The sequence below is a fragment of the Rattus norvegicus genome, chromosome 10, assembly GCF_021556685.1.
Source record: "Rattus norvegicus strain SHRSP/BbbUtx chromosome 10, alternate assembly SHRSP_T2T, whole genome shotgun sequence".
Lineage (NCBI taxonomy): Eukaryota > Metazoa > Chordata > Mammalia > Rodentia > Muridae > Rattus > Rattus norvegicus.
In genome coordinates, this window is record NC_141543.1 from 66,800,001 (window position 1) to 66,827,661 (window position 27,661).

General features: G+C 46.4%; 1 protein-coding gene across 2 annotated transcripts; it reads left to right on the forward strand.

Annotated features, from left to right (window-relative positions):
* Nucleotides 1–6,610: 6,610 nt before the first annotated feature.
* Nucleotides 6,611–10,257, forward strand: Liat1 (ligand of ATE1). Of its 2 annotated transcripts, none has more exons than XM_087573681.1 (2): nucleotides 6,611–6,924; nucleotides 9,693–10,257. In XM_087573681.1, the coding sequence occupies exons 1-2, from the start codon at nucleotides 6,720–6,722 to the stop codon at nucleotides 10,169–10,171; spliced, it is 684 nt and encodes a 227-aa protein (XP_087429807.1). In that variant the 5' UTR covers nucleotides 6,611–6,719; the 3' UTR covers nucleotides 10,172–10,257. The 2 variants fall into 2 exon arrangements, with proteins under 2 accessions (XP_087429807.1, NP_001103625.1); NM_001110155.1 differs by having other exon boundaries at nucleotides 6,632–6,924; nucleotides 9,690–10,255.
* Nucleotides 10,258–27,661: the final 17,404 nt, after the last annotated feature.

The window sequence follows — 27,661 nt, forward strand, 5'->3', positions numbered from 1 at the left end:
ACCCGAAACTCTGAGGTGGGACCCAGTTGGCGGCTTCCCTAAGGGGCTTGTGGGACCCCAGCTTCTTCCCTTTTCTCCTTCACTTCCTAGCCAAAAGGGGAACCATTTTTCTCCACCTTGGTCTGCCACAGTCCCAGAACAATATACCGATAGATTATGGGCCAAACCTCTAAAACTCATTTTGCTTTTTAGAGACGGGGTGTTAGTCTGCAGTCCGGGTTAGTCTGGAACTTACTATGTAGCCCAGGCTGGCCTCAAACTTGTGGAAATCCTCCCACTTCAGCTTCCCAAGTACTGGGACTGCAGGTGTGAGCTACTCCTTTGTAGGGTGGCTTAGGTCAGCTGTCTATAGTGGAGGAAAGCTGACTAAACCACAAGATGTCAAAAAAGCCAAACAAATGTAATATTTCAGGAGAGAGAAGCTAGATATGGTGGCCCGTGCATGTAACCCCGGCATCTTTGGGGTTGAGACAGGAGGATTGCACATTCATGGCCAGCCAGGCTTTCTGGCAAGACTGATTCAAAACAAATGTTTAAAAGTTAAAATAAGGGTTTGGGGATTTGACTCAGTGGTAGAGTGCTTGCCTAGCAAGCGCAAGGCCCTGGGTTCCGTCCCCAGCTCCGGAAAAAAAAAAAAAGAAAAGAAAAAAAAAGTTAAAATAAGGGGCTGGAGAGATGGCTCAGTGGTTAAGAACACTGACTGCTTTTCCAGAGGTTCTGAGTTCAATTTCCAGCAACCACATGGTGGCTCACAACCATCTGTAAAGGGATCTGATGCCCTCTTCTGTGTCTGAAGACAGCTACAGTGTATTCATATACATAAAATAAATAAATCTTTAAAAAGACAAATTAAAAGGAAGCAGGGGCTTCTGTGTAGTCAAGCATGCCAAGGACAGAGGAAGACTGACAGGAGAGAGACCCAGAATAACACCACAGGGAGGGCTGGCTACAGATGACTCAAGGGTTAGGGACACACACTGCTCTTCTAGAGCAGTTCAGTTCCCGGCATGCACATCAGCTCCCAAATACCTGTGACTCTAGCTCCAGGTTCGTGGGGACCTGCATTCTGAAGTATATAGATATAAATTATATACTATAATATATAGTAAATATCTATAGATATAGAAAAAATAAAACCTTTTTTTTTTCTTAGAAGAAAGAAGTCCTGGGTTAGTAGTACATGCCTTTAATCCCAGCATTTAGGAAGCAAAAAACAGGTGGATCTCTCTGGGTTTGAGGCTGCCCTAATCTACTAAATGAGTTCCAGGCCAGCCAGAGTTACACGGTGAGATTCTGTCTCAAACAAAACAAAACAAAACAAACAGTAAGTACTGATGACAGTCTTAGCTTGTGCTCTTTGATTGTGATAAAACACGGTGACTAAAAACAGCTTGGGGAGGAAAGGGTTCATTTGACTTCCAGGTGACAGACAGTCCATCATCAAGAGAAGCCAAGGCAGAGACTCATGAAGGCAGAAACCTGAGGCAGGAGCTGATGCAGAGGCCACGCATGCTCACTGGCTCTCCTCACAGCTTTCTCAACCTACTTTCCTGCATTAGCCGGAACCACCTGCCCAGGGGTGGTGCTACCCACGTGAGCTGGGCTCTCCCATCTCAATCACTAATCAAGAAAATACTCCGCAGGGTGCCTCCAGGTCAGTCTGAGAGTCCCTTTCCCCAGATGACTCTAGCTTATGTCAAGTTGACAAAACAAAACCCAACGGGCACTGCAGACCTTATGAAGCTGTTTTGGTACAGAGATGGCTTAGGAATCCCAAGATCCAGACTGAAAAAGGAGTCAGGGACTGAACCCCGAGATCAGGTGAAAGAACAATTAAAACATCTGGAAATTCTCTCACAGTGACAGGACTGCAGCACTCCTGAACTCACAATAGCGGTGGTCATCTGCCCAGGAGCTGCACAAGACGAATTCACTCAATAATCCAGCATGGTGAGGGTGGCACACAAGCTCACACCCCTTCCTGAAGAGCTGTTGACAGTTGATGGTTTCTGGGAGAGGGAAACTCAATTTACTTTAGGGTAGCACCCCTAGTAGGTCAGCTATGTTCCCATGGATGACCCCAGACCCATGAGTGTATGGGGCAGTGCAAATTGCATTCAGTGGAGAAGAAGAAGGAGGAGGAGGAGGAGGAGGAGGAGGAGGAAGAGGAGGAGGAGGGAGAGGAGGAGGGAGAGGAGGAGGAGGAGGAGGAGGAGGAGGAGGAGGAAGAAGAAGAAGAAGAAGAAGAAGAAGAAGAAGAAGAAGAAGAAGAAGAAAAAGAGGAAGAGGAAGAAGAGGAAGAAGAGGAAGAAGAGGAAGAAGAGGGGCTGGGGATTTAGCTCAGTGGTAGAGCGCTTACCTAGGAAGCGCAAGGCCCTGGGTTCGGTCCCCAGCTCCGAAAAAAAGAACCAAAAAAAAAAAAAAGAAGAAGAAGAAGAGGAAGAAGAATGGGCTGAGCATGGAGGTGACGCCTAAAAATCCTGGCACTGAGGAGGCAGAGGCAGGCAGAATCCAGTTGAAATCTTTGGACTATGTGAGATTAAGACTTAATTATAGGTGCTGGAGAGATGGCTCAGTATCTAAGAACATTGGCTGCTCTTCTTCCAGAGGATGGGAGTTCAATTCCCAGCACCAACATGGTGATTTGCAACCTTCTGTAACTCTGGTTCCAGGGGGCCTGACACTGTTTTCTGGCCTCCATGGGCACCAGGCATGCACGGAAAGATATGAAAGTAAGATACCCATACACATAAACACAAAATAAAAAATACTTAATTACAAGCTACATTACACAGACTGCATGATATTGATACAAATACAGGCAAAGGAACAACAAGCAATATAACAGAGGGTCTAGGAATAGTGCACACACACACACACACACACACACACACACACACACACACTTGATTGAGTCAAGCTGGGCATGGTGCCTGTAATCCTAGCACATGGGAAGGAGGGTTGTAAGTTGGAGGCCAGCCTGGGCTACCTTGTCTCAAAAAAAAAAAAAAAAAAGGAAAAGAAAGAAAGAAAAGTAAGAAAGAAAAGAAGAAAGAAAAAAGTTTTTAAGTCAGTCAGTGAAGAAAAAGAATGTCTTTTTGATGGAAGTTTAGGGAAATCCATTTGATCTTTATCTAACTTTGTTTACAAATTAATTTGAGATGGATTATGAACCTAACCTTAAGACTTGAGACCATAGAGATTCTAAAACAGAAACATAGTACCCGTTCTTCATAGTGTATGTTAGCAAAGGTCCCTTGGACTGGTTACAAAAAGAAGATATTGGGTAAAATAGCTTCAGTAAAGTTTTCAGTTTCTATCAAAAGACACTCTTGGGAAAGTAAGAATGGCCCAGAGAGGTGGCTCAGTGGTTAAGAGCACCAGCTGCTCTTGCAGAGGACCTGGGTTTGATTCCCAGCATTCGAGTGGCAGCTCACAAAGATGTCCGACTCCCAGACAGCTGACACAGTCTTCTGGACTTTGCAGGCACTGGGCATGCACATGATAACCATACATACATTTGGGGAAAAAAAACACTCAGACACACGAGATAAGTAGATCTTTAAAATGATTTTTAAGGCAATAAGCACATAAGCTACAGATCTGGATTCTTTACAGCCACAGAGGAATTGGTCCTAAACTCTGACGAGCCTTTATAGGTCTGAGGGTGTAGTAATAGCTCAGTCTGTAGAATGTGGTATAGCCTGCCCAAGGTCCTGGTTTCAGTCCCCAGCACCACATAAACTGTACACATGACTATAATCCTAGCATAAGGGAGGTGAAGGCAGGTGTGGTAGTTTGAATAAAAATGGTCCCCAAAGGCTCATAGGGAGTGACAACTTTAGGGGGCGTGGCCTTGTTGGAGGAAGCATGTCACTGGAAGTGGGCTTCAGAGGTTTCAGAAGCTAAAGCCAGGCTCAGTGTGTCTCTCACCTCCTGCAGCCTGCTAACTAGGATATAGAACTCTTGACTCCTTCTCCAGCACCAAGTCTGCCTGTGGGTCACCTTGCTTCTTGTTATAGTATTAGCCCATTTATACTATTCCATGTCTGACTCTGAAAGAGTCAGGTTCAGGAAGGTTCACCACCCAGACTGAAACTGAGGAGAGGTAACCAGTCACGTGGCAGACATGGAATAGTATAAATGGGTTAATATTATAATATTATAATTATAGTATAAATGGGTTATAACAAGCTAGTTGGAGAGCAAACTTTGCTTAAGGCCATAGGCACTGCCAATAAAAGTAAGCCTCTGTCATTATTTTGGAACACAGGCAGACCTAGAAAAGCCAAAACAATTACAAGTCCCAGTTAAATGCTTTCCTTTATAAGAGTTGCTGTGGTCATGGTATCTCTTCACAGCAATAAAACCAACTAAAACAGCAGAAGAATCAGAAGTTTAGGATCACCCTTGGCTACATAGAGTTTGAGGCTAGTGTGGGCTACATGGACTCCTGTCTCCAAACACACACACACACACACACACACACACACACACACACACAAAACCCCCACAAAACTCTTACAGATCAACAGTGAAAATCATAGAGCTGAGGGTGTAGCTCAGTGGTAGAACGTCTGGCCAGTGTTAGCATTTCTGAGTTGTCTGGCCAGTGTTAGCATTTCTGAGTTGTCTGGCCAGTGTTAGCATTTCTGAGGCCCTGGGTCCACCCTCTAGTACAAAACAAACAAACAAACAAACAAATAAAATCAAGCAAATCAGTGGGAAAAGATGGGTCACTGGGTAAAGTCTCCTAGAATTAAACAGGAAGACCTGAGGTCTATCCCCAGGACCTACGTGGTGGAAGGAGACTCCCTTGGATTGTCCCTCTGACTCCTCCATACATGCAGTGGCACCTGTGTGAACACATATGTAAACATAAAATAAATTTTAAAATTTAAATTTAGCTTTAAATAAAGCAAGCAACCAAGAGAGATAGGCATATGGTCAGGAAGGAAACTGAGGATAGGAAGCCTAGGGTTTTGCATGTAAGGCAAGCATTCTAACACATGAGTTACATCCCGGACATGACACATACTATTCATTTCATGGAAGTCAACAAATCTACCCAGACTGCAGGGAATATAGAATTGACTGTCCCTTTCTGTGGGAAGGGTGACATTCCTGAAGGGATTATAGGATAAGAAATACTACAGTAGGCATTCTAGGTTTTGGTTGCCATGGTAGCTTGTCACAGTGTCTCCTATAACTTGGCTGCTCTCAAAGTCAATTTGTAGCCAAGGATGATCTTGAACTCCTGATCCCTCTGTCTTCACCTCCCAGGTTCTGGGATTACAGGTGTGTGCCACCATGCCAAGTTTCCCGGGTGCTGGGGATCAAACCCAGTGCTCGATATATGTTAGGCAAGAACCTCTGTCTCTTGCAAGCCACATTTGGAAAATAGGACCTTCGGTGGATAAACCTGAAGGAAAAAAAAAAAAGCAAGCAATGGCTCATACCAGGTTTGGTCCTTTTAACTGCGGTGTGGCTGGGCGAGACACTTCAGTCTCCTACGTGCTGTGTAAGTGCCCTGCCACTGAGCTGTACCCTCAGCCCATGAGTCCGGTCTTGATAAGAGCTGGGATGGGGGTAGAGGCGGGGCGCTCAGAGGTGCCCTCGCAGTTCACAGCACTTGCCGTTCTTGCTGTTCTTGGGTTCCATGCACCTCAGCTCACAGTCATCGGTAACTCACGTTCCAAAGGATCTGGTGTGCTCTTCTCGCTCCGGAGCCCGCACAGGTGTGGAGGAGCCATGTCCGTGTCCGTCCAGGGACCCACAGCGTCTACTTAGTCACATCAGAGCTCAAGTAGATGATAACATACAGGCATACAGCTAGATCAACAAGAGGTGCACATACATACAATCAGAGAAACACACCCAAGATAAAAATGAATAAATCTTAAAAAAAAATTTAAAGAAAATAAATTTCATGAGGAGCCAGGCTTGGTGGATCATACCTACAATCTTAGTTTCTGGGGAGGCTGAAGCAGGAAAATCGTGAGTTCAAGGTCTGCCTGGGTTCCAGTGAGTTCCAGACCATTCTGGGCAACTTAATAAAGTAGTGAGTGGGGGAATGGAGCGTGGGGCGAAGAGAGGAACCAGACATCTCAGCCCTTGGGAGAGGGTACAAATGGATGAGGAATTTAAGATCAGCCAATTCGAACAACACGAGACCCTGTCTCAAAAAATAAAAACGATTGGGCTGGAGGGATGGCTCAGCGGTTAAGAGCACTGACTGCTCTTCCAGAGATCCTGAGTTCAAATCCCAGCCACCACATGGTCGCTCACAACCATCTGTAATGGGAGCTGATGCCCTCTTTTGATGTGTCTGAAGACACCTACAGTGTACTTATAGTAAATAAATATTATAATAGTAAATATTATTTAGATATAAATATTATTTTTAAAAATAAAAACGATAAATATTTTAGAGCACGCGTTAGTAGATGAGATATGTTATTGTCAGCCCAAGCATTAACAATCTTTATCCTGCCTTGCCCTGACTGTGCACTTTGACTCACCAGGTCTCAAATAGAACAAAACACGCATACGTACATCTAGAGCCTTAGGGTGCCCCTGGCGGCCACTTCTTGGTAGTGCGCGTGGCGTGGATCGGTCGCCATGGAGACGCGTGGTCTGAGCGAGCAGTGAGCGCCTGGAGCCCGCCGGGCGCGGGTCCTCTGCTGTTCTGGGCACGCAGGTCGCGGTCCCGCGGGCGGATGGCCAGCCGTAGTGGGACCGGGGTGGTGGAGTATGGCGAGGAGGGCGAGGAGGAGGAGGAGGAGGAGGTGCGGGAAGGCGGCGCTGAGGGCTCCCCGGGGTCCAAGCTGCCCCCCATCGTGGGTACCACCTCTGACCTGGCCAAACGGAAGGTGAAGAAGAAAAAGAAGAAGAAAAAGACTAAAGGATCGGGCAAGGGAGACGGTAAGAGGAGCAGCTAGGGAGGCTGCTTCGGCTCTTGGACCTGTGATTCCTTCCATAGATGCCCCTCTACCTGGAGGCCACCTCAGGCCAGAAACCTGACAGGACATTTTAGAGAAGTCCAGAGATGCCCAGATCTACCCATACAGACCATGCGCTCACCAGCACAGAGACCCCTTAATTACCACGTTAGTCTATCAACTTTAGTTTCCCAGTATACCCAAAGAGACCACACCCTCCCCTAAGAACCCTCAACATCTAATATCTCTGTGTAGGTGTGTGGGGTGACCCACACAGAGACCATACAGATACCCACCCCAAGAGCCTCCAGCCCCTCAGAGAGTGACCTTCTTCTGCCTATCTCCACTCAACTTCCTAGTCGCTCAGCCAAAACAGAACCCTTACTCAAAGACATTTCAAGGTTTGGAGTCACAAAGAGACTAGCCCAGATGGACAGATACTAGCCGATATTCACTCCCACACAGGGACAGACTTCAGGCTCCCCCACCGGTGCCCTCCTACTCCTTTACCCTTTAAAGGGCACATCCTTTGGGATTCTGTGTAGGAACTAACTCCAGGTAAATGTATTCAGAATCTTCCCTGCATGGACTCTGCCAAGAGATAGCCGTGTACGATATAAACTCACACCAGTCCTCACCTCATCCTCCTGTCAACACCAACACTCTTTATACTGCCTTCTCCTAGCAATATGACACTATCTGACAAACCTGAAGTACGGTCTGCTCCATCATGCATACACATGCAAGTCTACACATGTGTGGATTCTGTTAGACACTTAACATGCATACATGCCAACACAAATTGCATACCTACACAGATACTAGGTGCTAGAATGCATGGATACCCGAGAATATCATACCCATACAGCTATCCTAGAAATTCACATGCATAGCTACACCCTCACATCATACACACACAGATCTGCTAGATACTTTTATGCATAGATACACCCCAAACACTATACCCACACAGGTAACCTAGGCATTCATAGATGTCCACAAGCATCACACCCACAACACATACTCCAGGCTCGCTCACCAACACCTTCACTTGCAACCCAGAGTCCCTGATTCTCCCAAAGTTCAGTCATAGAACCTCCAGATGTCCCAGCAAAGACACTGAGCCCACTCTGAGGAAGAGAGCAGCTGTTAGGACAGAATGACCCTGCTTGTGAGTGATGTAACTCAGTGTAACCTGTGTGGCTTTGGCCATCAGGAAAGTGGGCCTGACCTCTGACCTCTGGCTGCTGAGATGGCTAGTCCTGTGCTTAGATGTGGGGCGTCGGCTCTGTGTGCAGAGCAGGCAGTGGGAGGAGCAGCAGTCTTCCCACAGCCCTGTGGTTTGGGGAAGGGAGCAATGGGAGCCTTGTAATTACTTCTTGAGGTGGAGCATAAGGCAGCAAGAGACCCCGTGTGCGTTAGCAAAACACGGAAGCTTGTTTTGTCTTTTTGGCGCCACTTTTGACTGTGGGAATTACAGTGTTGTGTACCACAGACTGTCAGCAGGGGACACCGGTTAGTTTTCAGAGAATAGGAAGGTAAGAAAATGTCAAGACTGAACTTTTACTTTTGCTTGAGATATTTCTAAAATAAAAGAAAATAAACCTCAAATAGGAACTGGTAAAGAATCACCACTTACAGCGTTTGACAAGCAATTCTGCAGTGCTATTAGTGTGAAGAAAGAAAAAAGGAAAGGGAGGGGGAGGGGAAGGGAAGGACGCCACAAAGCCGCACAGAAGTGTTCCTGGACTGGGTCTGCAGCCCGTGCTTGCATAGCACTCACAAAGCAGAAGCCAGAGATGGTGGCACATGCTTGCACTTCTGTCAGGAGGAGGTGCGGAGGCAGGAGGATCAGAAGTTCAAAGTCATCCTAGGCTGTATAGGGAGTTTGAAGCTACTTGGGGCTATGTAAGATTCATCTTTAAAAAACAAACAAAAACAAAAAACAAACAACAACAACAACCAAAAAAACAGGGAGAGAGAAAAGAAAAAATGAGGAGTTGGAGTGATGGCTCCACTATTAAGAATGCTTGTTTTTATGTAGGACCCAGGTTCAATTCCCAGCACCCACATGGTAGTTCACAACTGCCTGTAACTGCAGTACCAGGAGATAGATCAGATGCCCTCTTCAGACCTTCTTGGGTACCAGGAATATGTTCAAGCAACTCTCTCTCTTTAAAATAATTTTTAAATGAAAAAAGTATTTCCTGGTTTATAAAATAGTTAAATAAAAAAAAAAAGAGTATTTCCTGGTTCAGTATGCTTCAGATTACATTATTTGATGGATGCTCCGCCCTTGTCTCTTTCGCCATAGAGTCTAGATGGGTATAGAGTCGCAGACCTGGGGAGTATTTGGTGAGCATGTAGTGAGGTTAAGTCAAGGGACAGCAGATAGAGTAGAAAGCACGGGACACCAGGGGTCAGGCTGCCCTTCAGATCTGACGCCTAGATTAGTTGGTTGACACTGATGGATACTGAAGCATCAAGGGCCTCTTGGTTCCTGGACGGGGGTGTAAATTAGTGGCGGAGCTTGTGTTTAGCATGTACAAGGCCTGTTCAGTCCACAGCACCACAGAAAGAAAAAGGCATCTCACCCCAAAATACCTTGACCAGAGCATCCCAGCAGTGGTGATGTCCCAGGGTCCTGCTTTCTGAACCCTGGGTAAAGGCAGCCCCAGTCTCTTACATGGCTGGTGATTTATTTGGGCCCTGCAACAGGCACAAACACTTGTCTCCTCCTCTCCTCAGCAGATAAACATCACAGTCGAGGTCGGAAGAATCAGCCGCTTTCTTCATCTTTCCACGACATCTTAAATCCCCACAGAGACCATGGCTCGAGAGCGGAGCCCAGAGACAAAGAGGAAACCAGGCAAACCCTTCCCTATTCGTACAGCATGAACCACCCCTGCTTTGCTGGAATAGAAGACAGCCTTTCCAGCCAGATCAACGAGAGTCTGCGTTGGGATGGGATTCTCGCCGACCCTGAGGCAGAAAAGGAAAGGATTCGCATCTACAAGCTCAACCGAAGGAAGCGGTACCGCCTCGTGGCTCTCAAGGGCTTCCATTCGGATCCCTGTGTGGAGGAGAGCGTGGAGAACCTGCCCTACCTCTCAGACAAAGAATGCAGCCCCAGCAGCAAGCAGCCCAGCTCTAAGGGCGACCACGCGCACAGCTACTTTGAGGCCTCAAAGCTCCCGCACCCAGAATTAGCCACCACTGCGGTCGAGTGACATCTGTCCTCCCTGCTGCTGAGTACCTCCTTGCCACACGTTTATATGTTTAAAAAGAATCATAATAAAAAGAAATCAGACCTGAACCTGAAGGAAGTCGACACTTGTGGTGTGGGGGTTGGCACCCAGGTACCTCCTTATTGAGAAAGGTACCCCTGGGACTGGATAGGTGGTTCAGTGGTCACGAGGATGTGGCTGGGTGGTGGTGCACGCCCTTAATCCCAGCACTTGGAAGGCAGAGGACAGTCTAGCCTCAAACTCAGATATCCACCTGCCTCTGCCTCCGAGTGCTAGGATCAAAGGTGTGTGCCACCATCACTGAGAAATAGTCTTTTAAGTTAACAACAACAAAATCTGGGTTTTAAAACTTTATACATGGAAGTAATTATGGGAATGTTGCTTCTTTTTTAGTGTGTGTGTGTGTGTGTGTGTGTGTGTGTGTGTGTGTGTGTGTGCATTGAACCTAGGCCTGGTTCGTGAAAACATTCTGTCACAGAGCTAATGGCCAAGTTAAATTTTATGGGCTACATTTCAAAAAAATGTTTTGGCCCAGTGGTGCACACCTTTAATCCCTGCACTTGGGAGGTAGAGGCACAAAGACTTCTCTCTCTCTCTCTCTCTCTCTCTCTCTCTCTCTCTCTCTCTCTCTCTCTCTCTCTCTCTCTCTCCATATCACAAGCTCCAGGCAGTCAGGACAATATAGACAGATGCTGTTTCAATTTTTTTTAATTTTATAAAGATTTTTTTTCAGCACTGGGATTGAAACTAAGCTCTGCCCCAGCCCTCTTTTAATCTTTATTTAAAATATTTTAAAATTTATTTTATGTGTATGGGTGTTTCACCTATATTCTATGTTCTCTGTGTGTGCCTGGTTCCCTCAGAGTCCAGAAGAGGGTGTTAAATACTCTTCCAGGTTTATCAAATAGCTGTGAGCCACATGTACGTGCTGGGAACTCAGGTCCTCTGGAAGAACAGCTGGTGCTCCTAACCACTGAGCCACCTCTCCAGTCCCATCTCTATACTTTTAAAAAGATTTATTTTAATTATGTGTATATGGGTGTCTCTGAGTGTAGGTATGGATATGTGCGTGTGAATACGGCTGCCTACCGAGGCTGTGGAGGACATCAGATCCCCTGGAGCTGGAGTTGAGGGTGTCTGTGAGTCACCTGATGTGAGTGATGGGTGGGACTCAGGTTTCTGCAAGAACAGTGCACTTTCATCCACTAAGCCACCTCTCCAGCCTGTTTTTACATTTTTATTTTGAGGTACCCAGACTAACCTTGAACTCACTTGGTAGCCCAAGCAGGCTTCAGACTTTTCAGTTTTTCCTGCTTCAGCCTCCCTAGTAGCTGAGATTATAGGTCTGTGTCACCAGGCCTAACTTTAAGGAGAATTCTGAAACATTCCAAAATGTGCCTTGCTGGTGGGAATTCCAGCCCTTGTGTAGTGGCAGTAGGAGGGTCAGGAATTCAGGTCATCTTCAGATATATAATGAATCTGAGTCCAGCCTGGGCTACATGAGAGCATCCCAAATCTCTATCTCTCTATCTCTCTATCTCTCTATCTATCTATCTATCTATCTATCTATCTATCTATCTATCTATCTATCTATCTATCCCCTATCTCTCTCTCCATATATACAGAGATAGAAAGATGTCAAAACTTTTTTGTTCTGTTGCTTAAGCACACATTCTCTCCAGATATTTACTGAGTAAGGGCTGTGCCTTGTCTTGGCATTCCCCAGAAGCTTACCCTGAAGCAAGGATTCAAACACAGGAGGTTAGTCAGGAGGCAAAGGGAGGAACAGGGCAAGAGAGAGAGAGAGAGAGAGAGAGAGAGAGAGAGAGAGAGAGAGAGAGAGAGAGAGAGAGAGAGCGCCAATCCTGTAAGATTGACTGGCCTGTCAGGATGGGCAGCTGGCACTTGCTCTCCCCTAAGCCCTGGGAAAACATTCCTGACTGACCCAGATCTTGCTATCCATCAGTGGCCCTCGAAGGTGAGGGAGCTGAATCTTCATGCTCCCCAGGGCCCTGACAGGCCCAGTTAATCTCCCCTGAGAGGTGTCAAGTTTCTAGCCTGCCACACCACCTGGACCTGGAAACCTAGTTTAGTTCTGAGGGAAATTACCCAGGAGCACAAAGATACAGCCTTTTGGCTGAGTAAGAGCTGTGTCTCGGTAAGCATTGGTCACCTGCAAGACACAGTCTTAGAAGATGCTTTTACTTACTTCTCAGACATTAAAATGGCTTTGAGTAGACAAGACTGAACATGACAGAATATGCCTGTCTCTGTGCCTGCCAGGCCCAGGCTGATAAAGGACCCTTATCACCCTCCCCAGAGAAACCAGTTACAGGTTCTATGAGTCTTATTTGTAGTTTGTTTTAATGCATTGTGCCCTGGCATTACTTCTTGTTTGTTTGTTTTGTTTTGTTTTTTGGAAACAGTTTTCTATTATGCAGTCCAGGCTTGCCTTGAACTCACATCCTCCTGCCTCTACCTCTCGAACATTGGGACAGCAGGTGTGAGCCACTGTGTTGGCTAGTTATATCAACTTGACAGAGGTAGGGTCATCTGGGAAGAAGGAATCTTCTTCCATAGGACTGGTCTATAGGCACGTCTTCTGGGGGGTGGGTTGGGGGCATTTTCTTGATTGGCAATTGATATAAGCAGTACTCCTCCATGACTTCTGCTTCAGTTCCTGTCTTCCCTCAGTGATGTTCTGCTTCGGGGAGGTTTTTGTTTTATTGTTTTTGTTTTTGTCTTTCCAGATGTGATGTGTTCTGGTGCCTTTTAGAAGTCTGTAAGGTATAGAGGAAGTGGGTAAGGATTAATGCAGCAGACAGAAGTGTCTCCAGCTCAAACCACCTAGGCTGCATTGGTGAGGACTCCTCCAGTGGCAGCAAACAGAAAAACAGGCTGAGAGCTAGCTGAGACAGAGAGCGCGACTAGTTTAGGGAGCCATCAGCAGTCTAGGGTTGATGTGGCTTCAGGTACGGTTGGATCCAGCAGGTCACGTCTCTCAATCCATACCACCCCTCTACGGCCTCTGTATTTGCTTCAAGTTTAGGTGGGCTGTCACGGGGCAGCAAAGGCTGATATCTTTATAGTTCTCTGATCTTTATATCTTTATAGACCTCTGATATCTTTATAGTTTGGTGAAAAAAAAAAAAAGCCTGACTTTCCGGTCCCCACCTACTATCATGTCATCCCCAAAGCTCTCCAGCCTTGCAAGGGTCACATGTCCATCACCAGAAGACCCCTATCAGTCCATGGAATGGAGCACTGGGTCTATTCACTGAGTGTGTATGGGGGGGCGTTGTCGGGGGGCAGAGGAGGGGAGGCCCCACTGTGTGATCAGACAGATGGCTAGAACATCTGGAGAAAGCGGTGCCCTAGAGACATGCCAAATACATTCTTCATCTGCTGCCCTCCCAGTGACAAATGATTGTGTTGTTTTGTTTTATTAGTTTGAGCTTTTTAGTTTGAGATTTTTTTTAATCTAATTGATAAGATATAATTGCCCACTTAAACATACAAAGTCCGGTACCATCTATCCCTTAGGAACATTGATAACGACCTGTAAATACACAGAGCAGAATCTTTACATGAGCCTCCATTGTCCTGCCATAGCTTCCCCACTTCTCTCTCCCTCCTGTCTCTTCCTTTCTGTTTTAGTCTCCTCCTCTTCCTTCAAACTTCTCTCCCGCCCATCCTTCCTTCTCCTCCAATGACAGGCCTCCTTCTATTTAGACGGAGAGTATTAGTTTGCGTTTCCTTATGCAGTACAACCTGTCCTCGAACTCAAAATCCTTCTGCCTCTGCTTCCCAAGGACTGGGATCACAGTATAGGCTTTGTTTTCTGAAGGCCTAAACAAAGGTTGTGGGAAAGGTTTGCATAGCATGCTTAACTCCAGAGTGACTGACCCTTGGCCAGGAGTCTATTTCCCTAAGAGTAACCATGTTCTGCTGCCTGGGCCCATCAGTGACTCCCTGATAGTTGGAGGGAGTGTCCCAACCTTTAAGGCAAGTCACAGCCACAATGTGACCAGCTCACCCTGACTCACAGCTCAGAAGACTGGCCCTTAACCCACACACCAGCATTAGGATCAAGGCTGGGAATGTAGTACTATGAACCCCTTGCACATCTTAAAGGTGATGTTGATTTTCAGCCTTGTGTATTAGCTGTCCCCTAGTGCCCTCTGTCTCCTTCTAGCATATGCTTCAACACAGACTAAACCTTTTGGCTCTGTCTAAAGAATAGAAAACGGGGTGGTCAGTTTAGCTCCGTGAGTAAAGGCACCTGCTGGCAAACATGAGCCCTGAGTTCGATTCCCGGGGCCCAGTAGGAGAGAACCAAATCTCACAAGTCACTCTCGGTCCCCCTACCCTGTGTGTGCACACACACATATAAATAAATGAATGTACTTACAACAGTTTAAAAACAAAGTCTGCTGATGACTGTCAGATAGATGTAGGCTGTGGCACCGGGGGCCCTATGGAAAGGAGTTGATGTCTCCACTAACAGCAAGGAGAGCCCAAGGTGAGCCTGGAAACAGGTCGCCAGAACCAAGCCTTGAGAAGCCTGTAACTGTGGCTGGTATCTTGGTTACAGCCTAGAGATCAGAAGCAGAGTCAGGGCCAGAAGCCGAGCCACAGGCAGCCATCTGGCTGTACCCGCTCCCAGCCCACAGAGATTACATCACAGCGAAGGTGGTGATTTCTCCTGCTTATGATCGTTTTGTTTTATTTGTATTGCATCTGCTTGTTTGTATGCTATGCGTGTATATGTGTTTGCATATTTGCAGGCATACATGTATGAAAGTGTGTGTGCTTGTGTAGGCCAGAGGTTGACTTCACATCGTCAATCAGCTTTCTGCTTCATCTCCTGAGTCAGGACTCTCACTGAGCCCAATCACTTCTGCTGGCTTTTATGTGGGTGCTGGTGATGTGAGCTCTGGTCTTCATGCTTGCAGAGCAAGTATTTAGCCACTGAGTCATCTCCAGTCCTGCCTCAGTTGTGCTTGAGATAAGACCTTGGTATGTTGCCTCAGACTCTTGGACTCAAGCGATCTTTTCATTCCAGTCTTCCAATACAGAGAGACCCTATCACACAACAAAAGAAAAATATCCTTTTTTAAAAAAAAAAAAGTTGATATTTAATCCAGGCATCACAGACGCACTGTCCAAGCTCAGAAAATTTTCAGTTCATTGTATTTTTTAATATTTACTTATGTGTGGGATGCACATGATTTCTCCTGAATTCTTTTTTTTTTTTTTTTTTTTAAGAGGCCAACTTGTAGAGAGGACATCTTGTAGGAATGGGCTCTCTTCACCATGGGGAGTGGAGGGAATCGAACTCGAGACTTCAGGGTTTGCCAGTAAGGCCTTTACCTGTTATGCCGTGCCCTGAGCAGGTTTTTACAAATCCATATTGGTGCTGTGTGCAACAAAGTGGTGATGGCTGCCCGGTGGGTTGAAAACTAGATAAGACTGAGGGGGCCTCTCCAACTTCCTTATTTTTTGTTAATTACATAGCAATAAAACTTGGGAGGAGGAAAAAGGCTGAATATTTTCACTTGCTATGTGCATTCCAGAGCTGCCTGGATTACGCTTCCTGGGTGTGTGTATTCCTTCTGGGTCCCACCTTAGCTATAATTGCGACACTTTATAGCAATTTTATTGTTTATAAATTCTTTCACGGTTCGTTCCTTGAGCAATGGATATTATCTCCATTTTACAACTGCGGTTTGGAGACAAGAGGCGACCTGCCCACCCCACGCTGCTCCTACAAGATTTGATAAAAAGGACTCTGAGTTTGAGGGGCCATTACTCAAACAACTGTTACAGATGCGGCTTGCTGCAGGTTGTTCCAGACAACTGATGTTAACCATGAAGTGTGTCAAGCACCTCCACGACTCAGTGCAGCGTTAGTCATTCAGCAAACACCATCTCCTTTCCTCCGTATAGCTAGCTATCTCTGAGGTAGGAGGGTGTTGTGATTTCTTTCCATACATAAGGAAGCTGGCACAGACGGGGAATGAGGCTTACCTAGGGTGGAAGAGAAGGTGCTGGAATGTCAAACCCAGGTGTGGCTGGTCCCAGAGATACTGGTGCCTGTGTGCACATACTTCTGGGGTACAACGGGAGAGAGACCAAAGCGGCCTGGCGCTCACTAGTACTTCTCAGCCTAGTCCCTGGGAACTAAAGATATTGGAGGAAAGGGGTCTCTCCTGGAGTTGTAGATACCTAGGAGTGGAGTGGGGACTTGGGGAAGGTGGGAATCTCCATTAATCGGCAACAAAGGGCCCCTAGGACAAAAATCTCCTCAGGTGTCTCTTGGTCACACTGTGCACTTACCTACAGGCACATTCAGCCTTCCAATACATCGCCTGCCGTGTTCCCCTCAGATTGCCACCAAAAATGAATCCTACCTCATTCGACCAACCCCACCTAGTCACAGCAACACAAACCAGTGCTCTGAATGCATGCGTGTCTGTATACCACACGTCTTCCTGGGGCTTGAGGAGGTCAGAATAGGCCATCCGATCCCCTAGAACTGGAATTATAGATGGTTTAGGCTGTCACATGGATGCTGGGAATAGAACCCTGATCCTTTGGAAGGGCAGCCAGTGAGTTCTCTTAACCACCTGAGCCACCTTCCCAACCCCTATTCCCAGCTCTTATAAGCAGGCGCCAAAGCAGCTGAGTCAGGATTTGTACCTTAAAGATCCCTAGCTGACTTGTATGCACAATTAATTAACAGTGCTTGGTTGGTGACTGTTGGGTCCCCTCAGGGAAATCTCATGCTTCTGAAGGTCTTGTGAGGAGAGTCATGGGCTACCTTTGTCCCAAAGTATCTGCTGAGGGATGTGCATGGGACACCCAGCCTCAGAAGATGGAGATAGCATTTCATAGCATTTGCCCAGAGTGAAGGGCGGATTTGCCTGTGACCTGTTCTAAAATATTCCTGCTGCTCAGGTCAGAGTGTCCTTTCCCTGACAGCCTCTCATGGTCCAGGGCTACATGGAAGTTCTTACTATCTCCTACCATAGGGGAACCTGCAGACACAGACTCCAGCAACTGCCATGGTTGTGCTTGGTGTCCAATCAAACGTTTGGAGTCTCTGGCTGGCATTCTGAAATGACAGCACACTGTGCTAGCTACTGTTCTCAGGAGTGGGCCAAATACCTGCCAATCTGCCGATCTGCCGATAGTGGGGAGAGATGAATGCGCTCTCTCTCTCTCTCTCTCTCTCTCTCTCTCTCTCTCTCTCTCTCTCTCACTCTCACTGGAACTCCAGCCCATGGGATAGAAATTGAGGGCACATCTTGTCCACTCAGTTAATCCTTTCTTGACATGCCCTCACATATACACCCAAAGATGTGCCCCATCAGTCCCTGGGTGCTTCTTTTGTTTGTTGTTTGTTTGTTTGTTTCTAGACATGGTCTCCTGAGCCCAGGTTGGCCTCATGAGCTGGGATTACAGCCACCCTACCATGCCCATTTTACAAGGTAACAGGGATCACACCCAAGAGGTTCACACATTTAGGCAAGCACTTTATCAACCAAGCCATATCTCCAGCCCGCCCTGGGTGTTTCTTAATCTAATCAACCTGACAAAATTAAGTACCACAAGCTCTCAGCTTGAAAAAGGAATAAAAATAAGGCTCTTCTCAAGAAATATCTTCACAAGCTTCACATGCTAAGTAGAAAAATGAAGCTATTGGCCTGGAATGCTGGCACATGCCTTTGATCCCAGCACTCAGGAGGCAGGGGCAGGCAGATCTCTGTAGGTTCAAGGCCAGCTTGATCTACATTGTGAGTTCCAGGACATACAGAGCTACATAGGGAGATCTTGTTTTCAAAAAACCAAAACAAAGCCAGGTGTCTTGTGGTGGCACATGAGTTTTAATTCAGCACACAGAAGGCAGAGGCAGCCTCAGAGTTTAAGGCCTCTAGCCTAGTCTACATCGTGAGTTCCAGGACAGTCAGGACTACACAGAGAAACCCTGTCTAGAAAAGAAGGAAAAAGGGGCTGGGGATTTAGCTCAATGGTAGAGCGCTTACCTAGGAAGCGCAAGGCCCTGGGTTTGGTCCCCAGCTCCGAAAAAAAGAACCCAAAAAAAAAAAAAAAAAAGGAGGAGGAGGAAGATGAGGAGGAAGAGGAGAAGAGGAGGAAGAAAAAAGAAAAAGAAAATATAGCTTTCTTGTTGCTTGTTTTGCTGTGGTACACATCTATAATCCCAGCATTCAGCAGACCAAGGCAAGAGGATTATGAGTTTGTAAAACTCTAATTAATTTGAGGGAATTAACTACACCTATTGTCCATCCTTCCTTCTATTTTTTTCTATTAATAAAGTTAATGGTTGATGTGCATATATTATGTTTAAATGGTTCTGTTAAAAACACAGGGGGTGGGGCTGGAGAGATGGCTCACTTGCTGCTTTTCCAGAGGCCTAAAGTTCTGTTCCCAGCGCCTATGTTGGGCAGCTCACAACTGCTCCTGGGGACCCAATGCCTTCTTCTGGAATCTCTGTATGTACACACAGAGTCTTATACACATACGGATAAATGCATTTAAAAAATATAATGTAAAACACAGGGGCTGGGGAGATGGCTAAGTCTGTAACATGTGGTAAAGCTGACTGAGTGGCACACATCTGTGATCCCAGCACTCAGGAGGCAGTGGATGTCTGAGTTGAATGGCCAGCCTGGTCTACATAGGGAATTTCAGACAGCCAGGGATCATCCTCAGCTACATAGTAAGTAAGTTCAAGGCCAGCCTGGACTACTGGATACCTTGCCTCAACTAACCAAATAATGAATAACCAGGTGACAACAACAACAAAAACACACGACACGATCCTATCCCCAAACCACCAAACTCACGCCACACTTGAAGGTGCTTGCATTTCATCGCATGGACTCCTCCATCCCCCTCGTTTCTGAACGTTTCATTGGTTTCCTGTTTTTCTGGCTATTCTAAACAAGTCTGCAGTGAATATCCTTATATGCACATTTTACTGAAAATTTCCAGTGCTTTGGATACATTCTTGGGAGTAAAATTACAAGCCAGAAGATAATTAAAGCAAACACTTTACACAGCTTTTAACTCATTCCGGGACTGTTCGAGCCACTTTCCACAGATCATTCCTAGAATCCTAGCGTCATCTCTGAGGGAAGAGACCTCTTGTTCCCTCCATTTTATAGTTTGAGGGGACACAAGGTGACATAGCTGACAGGTGGCAAAGCTGGGATTTGAACTCAGAACTTCACCGCTCAGCGTCTGCTTGTTTGGACTTACCTGCCCCTCTAATGGCTTCCTGCTTTCCTGGGAGCCAAACCGGAAGTAGTCCGCAAGAATTTGTCCTCCTTTGATTTCTGATCCCGCTACACTTGCAGGTGCTAGTAGAGTTTAGCATCAGCTAGAAACCAAGTCCTTGCTGACCAGTGTCTCTTTTTAACTAAACACTGTCGCACAGGTTGCTACCGCTCTGGCTCGCTTGTGGTGAAGCTCAGTGGGGAGTCTCGCTCTCAAATCAGCTCATCTTCATGTGGCTCTTGATGATATCCTCACTCATACACATCCCTACCCTAGCTACCTTAACCCCTTCACCCTGGTGTCTTTTAATGTAGTTATGCGGGGTTGGGGATTAAGCTCAGCGGTAGAGCGCTTGCCTAGCGAGCGCAAGGCCCTGGGTTCGGTCCCCAGCTCCGAAAAAAAAGGAAAAAAAAATTAATGTAGTTATGCCTACCCTTTTTTATTTTTTTCAAAGCAACTGGATCCAAATTAATACTAAATTGGAGCAAGCAAGTTTATGAAGTTAACTTTTCAGGACTGTGTTTGCTCTTAGAGAACTATTTGGGAAGGGAGCGGGTGGTACTGGGAATGTTCTATTAATTTCCTTTGCCTGGCTTAATTGTCTAAACAAAGCACTTTTCCAACATAGGAGGAGAGTCATTTGTCATTGGCGGCCATTGGCATGACATAGCCAAGACCCCCACCAGCCCCCAAACTCATTCCGAGCAAGCAGCTTGCAAAAGGGAATAGAAACTTTTCACTCACACTCCATGTTAACCCATGTCCTGGAGGGCTTACCACCATTTAGAAGCAATGTGTTCCCTTGCCTAAGCAGGCATTAGGCCTTGAGTTCAATTCTCAACACTGCAAAAGAGAAAACAGAGCCACAAAACACATATGTCTATTGTTCTATTGTTGTGAAGAGACACCATGTCCAAGGCAACTTATAAAAGAAAACCTTTACCTGGGGGCTTGCTTACAGTTTTGGCGGTGAGTCCATGACCATCTTGGCAGGGAGGGTGGTGGCAGGCAGGCAAGCATGGTGCTGGAGCAGTAGCTGAGAGCTTACATCTTATCAGCAAGTTGGTAAGCTAACTGGGGCTCTTTTGGACTTTTAAAATCATGAAGCCCACCTCCGATGACACACTTCCTCCAACTAGGCCACACCCACTAATCCTTATCAAAGAGTTCCACCTGCTGGGGACCAAGCATTGAAGCATATGAGCCTATAGGGGGCACTCTCATTCAAACAGCTAGTATAAATGAGACTCATGTTGCAAGCCAGTCTGGAACTCCTGTGTGTGATTCTCCTCCTCCCCATTGCTGTGCTACCGTCCTCTGTCCCACGAACCTTCTAAAAAAGATTCTTTTATTAAAACTGGGCATGCTGGGGGCTGGGGATTTAGCTCAGTGGTAGAGCGCTTACCTAGGAAGCGCAAGGCCCTGGGTTCAGTCCCCAGCTCCGAAAAAAAGAACAAAAAAAAAAAAAAAGAAGAAGAAGAAGAAGAAGAAGAAGTTTAAAACTGGGCATGCTGGCACACACCTCTAATTCCGGCACTCCGGAGGTAGAAGCAGGTGGATCTCTGTGATTTAGAGGCCAGCCTGGTCTACAGAGCAAGTTTGAGAATAGCTAAGGTATACAGAGAAACATGTCCCCAGAAAACAAAACAAAAAAGGTTCTTTTATTAATATGTATGTGTATATCTACATGAGTTTGTGCAGGCCACCATGTGTGTGCAGGCACCCATGATGGCTAGAGCCTGTTGGCATCACTGGAACTAGAGTCACATGCAGGTGTTACCATCTGATATGAGAATTGGGAACCAAATTCAGGTCCTCTGCAAGCATTGTAAGTGCTCTTAACTGCTGAGCCATCTCTCCAGCCTCTAAAACACAAATCTTTACAGACTGGAGAGAGGGCTCAGCAGTTAAGAGCACTTGCTGCTCTTGCAGAGGACCTGGAATCGATTCCTAGCACCCACATGGTGAGTCACAACTTTCCACAGATTCAGTTCTGGGGGCTACGATGGTCTCTTCTGACCACCAAGGACACCAGCATGAACACAACATACATACATGCTGGCAAAATACTATGTAAAATAAAATGAATAAATCTAAAAAAAATTTAAAAGATTTGTGGGGTGTGTGTGTGTGTGTGTGTGTGTGTGTGTGTGTGTGTGTCCATTTAAGCTTGGGTACTGGGATCCAAATCTGGTCCTCAGAGCAGCAAGCTCTTTTGAGCACTCAGCCATCTCCCGGGCCCCTGTCATTCTTATTCCTATATTCAATAATCAAGCTCTCCATCAAAAGTACAGTTGTACTGTGGCGGTTTATCCCTGGTGAGTTTCTAATTTTACTAATACTTCAAGCAGTACAGAAAGACAAGGATAATTATGTGAACACGGAGAAGAAGTGGGGTCTTCGTGCCCCGAGTCTGAGGCCTCTCACCAGCTGAGCATCGGGAATTCTAGCACAGTTAAGACCATTTGTTGTGAAGGCTTCACTGTGAAGCCCAGGCCGCCCTTAGGTGTGCACACTATGCCTGGTCACAACTGGTTCTTCTCACTAAACAGCTCTGGCTGGCCTGAAACTTGCTATGTAGACCAGGCTATCCTAGAACTCATAGAGCTCTGCCTCCCAAGTGCTGTTTCTAAAGATGTGGGCCGCCATGCCTGGTTCACAACTGATTCTTACTTATCGCCATTCTGAGATCTTGATCTATTTAATCCTCATTCAACGACCTGTGCTAGTAAAGTCTTAAAGGTATTCCAAGGTTTTCTATGCAGAGGTCACATCAATAAGGGCAGTTTTACTCTTTTTTATGCCAATCTTTTCTTTTTTTTAATTTTTTAAATTTTAAAAAAAAATTTTGTTTTTAAGATTTATTTTATTTATTCCATGTATGTAAGTACACTGTTGCTGTCTTCAGACACACCAGAAGAGGGCATCAGATCCCATTATGGATGGTTGTGAGCCACCATGCGGTTGCTGGGATTTGAACTCAGGACCTCTGGAAGAGCAGTCAGTGCTCTTAACCACTGAGCCATCTCTCCAGCCCCATGCCAATCTTTTCTTTTTCTTCATTTTCTTCATTTTCTTCTCTCTCTCTCTCTCTCTCTCTCTCTCTCTCTCTCTCTCTCTCTCTCTCTTTGTTTGGTTTGGTTTTTTAGACAGGGTTTCTCTGTGTAGGCCTGACTGTCTGTAGACCAGGCTGACCTCAAACTAGATCTGCCTGCCTCTGCCTCCCCAATGCGGGATAACACATGCCTGCAACTCACAGAGACCAGCCTGCCTCTGCCTTGGAAGTGCTGAGAACATCATACCAAGCTATTTTAATTTTCTTATCTCATTGGCGAAGACCTTTAGACAATGAAGCAAATGTCATCATTGCTTTACTTCCAATTTTAAGATTTATTTCTAGAAGCACAGTCTGAGGAAAAATTTTAATAGCTTAGCACGTGTGAGGCCCTGAGTTCAATCCCCTGCACTTAAAATAGGAGAGACCAGAAAAAAAAAACCATAGGAAGGATACTTTGCATTCCTGAGCATTTGTTTCTGAGTCGTCCCCAAAGGCAAATAGATAAGCAGGGCGCACGGCCTTTCTTTTTATCAGGGCAGGGATGTGGCCAGAGGCCTCCATGCTCTATGCCCTTTATTATGTACTTATTTGTGTGTGTGTGTGTGTGTGTGTGTGTGTGCATGTGTGTGTATGTATGTATGTGTGAGCATGTGCATGTATGTATATCTGTATGTATCTGTGTGTGCATGTGTGTATGTATATATGTATATATCTGTGTTTGTACATGTGTGTGTATGTATGTATGTGTGAGTATGTGCCTGTTTGTATGTCTGTATGTGTGTCTGTATCTATGTGTATCTATGTGTGTCTATTGTGTCTGTGTGTGCATGTGTGTATGTATATATGCGTGTATGTATATACATGTGTACATACATGTTTACGTGTGTGCCTGTATTTGTCTCTCTGTGTGTCTGTGCGTGCGTGTGTGCGTGTGTGCGTGTGTGCGCGTGTGTAGAGGCCAGAGGTTGACATTGGGTGTCTTTCTCAGTCAGTTCTCCATCTTGTTTTTTGAGGCAGGGTCTCTCCCCGAGCTCACCAATTCCCTGGCCAAGCTCTAGGTGTCCTGCTTGACACCTGGAGGGAGGATTATTGATGTGGGCACCACTGCACCTAACTTTTCACATGGTGCTGGGGAGCTCCTCACATGTGTACAGCAAACAATTTACCAACCCACCTCCCTAACCTGTGCCGTTTTTTTGTGGCAGAGCCTGGAGCTGGCTGTCTAGTCCAGGCCAAGCCTGAACTCAAGAGCCTCCTGCCTCAACCTCACAAGAGATGGAATTATAGGTTTAAAGGGCCTTCCTTCATTTCAATCTTTCCTATCACAGAAAATGCCACCCCCAAATCTGGTACTTTGGCACACTAAAGTGTGGCTGTAGGAGATGGAGAAGCCAAGCAGAATGACCTTCCTGACCATCCTGCCCCTCCCCTGAAACAGGTTATGAAACTCTGGACTCTTTCCCTTCACCTCTGGCCCGAGGAAAACCATAAAACCAAGGCAGAACCTGGAATCCCAGCACTTGGGAGGCAGAGTTAGAAGTATCCCTGTAAGTTCAATGCTAGCCTGGGCCACATCTGAAAACCCTGTCTTAGAAAACCAAACTGACGAAACCCTAGAAAGTCCCTCTCTGACCTCTCTCCCTTTAAGCCCTTCTTGAGACAAGCATCCTTCCCTAAACTCCTAGGAAGGAATGCCACATAGGAAGCCAAGCACCTCCCCGCCCCCTGGTACATTTAGAGGGCACTGAGACAGGGTTTTCATTATGTAAGTCTGCTAGCCTTAAAGTTGGCGTCTTCCTACTCCCACCATTCAGATGCAGGCCAAAAGGGGCAGCCACTCTTCAGGTTTTTCCCTGCCAGCCTCCATATCCCAGAAAGTGTGCACTACACCAATCTATGTGTTTTCCTCTTGTTAATCTATCATCTTTGACTCCGGGGCTCAGCCATGACCCTGGGACAGGTGAGAGGAAGTTGCCACTTTTATTTCTTTGTAGAACTTTCCTTCATCGGATTATGTGAATCTTTAAAGAGTCAATGGTGTCTCTGTCTCCACAACCTCATTTTGAGATGTTGGCAAGTAGGGGGACGTGTCAATTCAAGACAGCCTTGTCCTAGTCCTGTCCCTGACACTCCATCAGATGGTTGTCCTATGGTTGGAGCCTCCAGGCTCCATGGTAGGTTTTACTTTCTTGTTTGTTGTCCAGGGCCTGCAGGAATTCCCAGCCCTTGAGCCATGGACCTCAAGGAAAGCCGGATGGATCTGAGCAAGGCATTCACTTCTCCAGTAAGGAGGCAGTTCGAAAGGTGATGTGGAGAGAGGTAGCCTGACACCCGAGGTCACCGTCACCTTTCCAGGAGGATCAATATTAGAAAAGAGTACACATCCACTCTGGAATCAGATTCCTTTATGAAGTGCGCCTGGTGACCCCAGAGACTGCCTTCTCATTTTCATATTAACAGTCAAATAAAAGCACATACACTGGGGAGTGCTGGTGCATGCCTGCAATCCCAAGGAATTCAAGGCCATCCTTGGCTGCAAGTTTGAAGCTAGCCTGGGCTGTAGCCAGTCTCAAACAAGTAAAAATGTGTCAATTTATTACTTTTTTTCAAGAGGCAAACAGAGGCTGCTGGCCTAGCAATAAACAGGGCTCCTGGGGAGTAGGGGTGTCACAATGACAGGGGTCCTGGGGGGATCACAATGACAGGGCTCCTGGGGAGTAGGGGTGTCTCCATGAGCTGCCGTTTTTTGTTTTTTGTTTTTTTGTTTTTTGTTTTCCTCATTTTCCCATCCTTTTGAGTCTGAGGCCAGCCCAGTCTACAGAGTAAGTTCCAGCCCAGTCAGGGCTGCATAGTGAGACCCTGCTTATGAAACAACAAACAAAGAAAGAAATGCACTCCTGGGCTTTATGTTTTAGATCATTTATTGTTAAACGGAGAAGTCACAAAGCAAAAGTGAAATGGGACACAAATCCAAGATGATTTTAAAACATTTCTTTTGGTGTGTGTCAAATATTTTTCTAAGTTTAAAAAGGAGGAAGAGTGACAAACGAAAGATACTTTGTTCAAATGAAGTCTTTCATTGGAAAGGAAAACCACTGGTCTTTAGAAACCTAGATCATGACCCACAGCCCTTACTTAAGAGATGGCGGTGAAAGCTTCCCGGTGAACACACAGCCAGCTTCTCACCTGCACACTCAGGAATGTCAGGTGAGTGGGTTTCACAAACCTCCCTTTGCACTTGGCCAACCATCAGGAATCTACTCTGGGCTGGTGACCACCACCACGGTGCTCCGGGATGCCAGCGCCCAGCTTCCAGGCCCAGCTTTTGAGGCACGTTTGGAGATCAAAGATTCAAAACAGCTACGCTGAGCTGGCTCCTAGCTCATAACCTAACGGCATAAAATCCTGCCTCTCCATCCACACCAGACATCCACGGTCGCTTGCTTCTACTTACTGATACGGTTCTGCCTCCATCCCTATCTAGAATGTTCTGCTTGAACTTAACACGCATGATCCCTCTAAGACTAAAACAAGGAAAGAATTTTTTCTTAAGGACACCTTTACAACCCTGCTGCATTTGGAGACAATGGAGACAGCATTTTCTCCTGGCACGCTGGCCATGGCATCATTCTGAGCTCAAGCAAGTGTCTCCAAAGGGGCAGAGCAAAGCCATAGCGACTTTCCTAATTTAGAAATTGTATTTGCAAAAAAAAAAATGGGGGGGGGGGTTATATTTGCCGCTTCCGTGACATTATGAAGTCAGATAGAAAATCCATTTTGCCAACAAATGCTTTTCTAAAGCCGGGTAGCATTGGTTGCTCTGAGTTTTACCGAGGAGCTTGTAGGATCCCAGTGGGTCCCCTGTACCCACTGTGGACCATGACGCCAGCAACCTCTGTGCCCAGAGGGATGAGTTGAAAGGTACAACAGACTTTGTGGTCTGCGGGGGGGGGGGGGGGGGGGGGACCGGACACGGGACACGACACGGACTAGTAGGTAATGTGGCTCTAGACAGCGCCACAGTCTTTAAATGGCTTTGCTGCACCTGCTTTGCATGATAACAAGTCTTTACTGTGGCTCCAGGGGAGCCAGCGCGCTCTCAACTCTGCTCTTTGGACAGATGGAAGCTATCCACAGAGACGCCGAGATACAAGAGACAGCAGAGCCTTTGAAACCAACCCGCCATGATTTGGAATATTCAAAGGAAATATGCACGACTTGTTCTTTCCAATGCTGGAAGAAAACTCCGTTTGCCACTTTCTTTACTCCAGCACTGTGGGGCCTGGCAGGGGATTCTAAGAAGCAAGGGCTTGGCCCCGGGTAGGGGCAGGGGGGCGGGGGACAGGTTGGTGCACGGCGCCTTCTTGCCCAGCGCCGCCCCTGCTGCTGTAGCTGGCTCAGCTGGACTCTGGAAGGTGGCTGGGAAACACCTTTGATTCATACCTGACTCCACAAGTCTCTTCTGTGTATAAAGTGGTACAAGAGAAATGTCTCCCATCACCACGGTGGCAAGGTTGTGGAGTCTCCTTGTCATTCTCTACTCGCGAATCCATCTGAGCTTCTTCACCTGGGTAGTAAGCCACAGTCCTTGCTTCTTTGGGTTAAACCCCGTTCCTCCCAGTTTCGACACTATCAGAGTCCGAAGAATAAGTCCATCATTTAATCATGATGATCTGAGTCACATTCAAATCTGCTTCCTTCTCTCGGCAGCCGGGCTCAGGCACAGTGGCCCACAGTGGAAACCCTTTCCATTCAGCCCCCAAAGCATGTTTTTCCAAAGCATTCTTTCAGAATGCCGTTCTTCTTAAAAAAGAGCCCTCTGCTGCATTTTGCCTCAAGAAAAAAAAAAAAAAAAAGGGAAAGTATTTCAAAACCCCCAAATACCTATGAGCAGAGTTACACAAGCCCAGGGAGACGTTAACCAGATGCCAAGCAGGCTCGGGCTGCACCAGAGCCTAGCCCTGAAACCAACCAGCTGATTACCTGACCAACAAAAGCGGAATGGGCAGAGAGTTTATGTTTTAAAGGCATCTCCTTTTGTGGTTTTGTTGTTGTTGTTGTTTCTCTCCCCTAATATTATGAAAAAGGTTTTTTTTTTTTTTTTTTTTTTG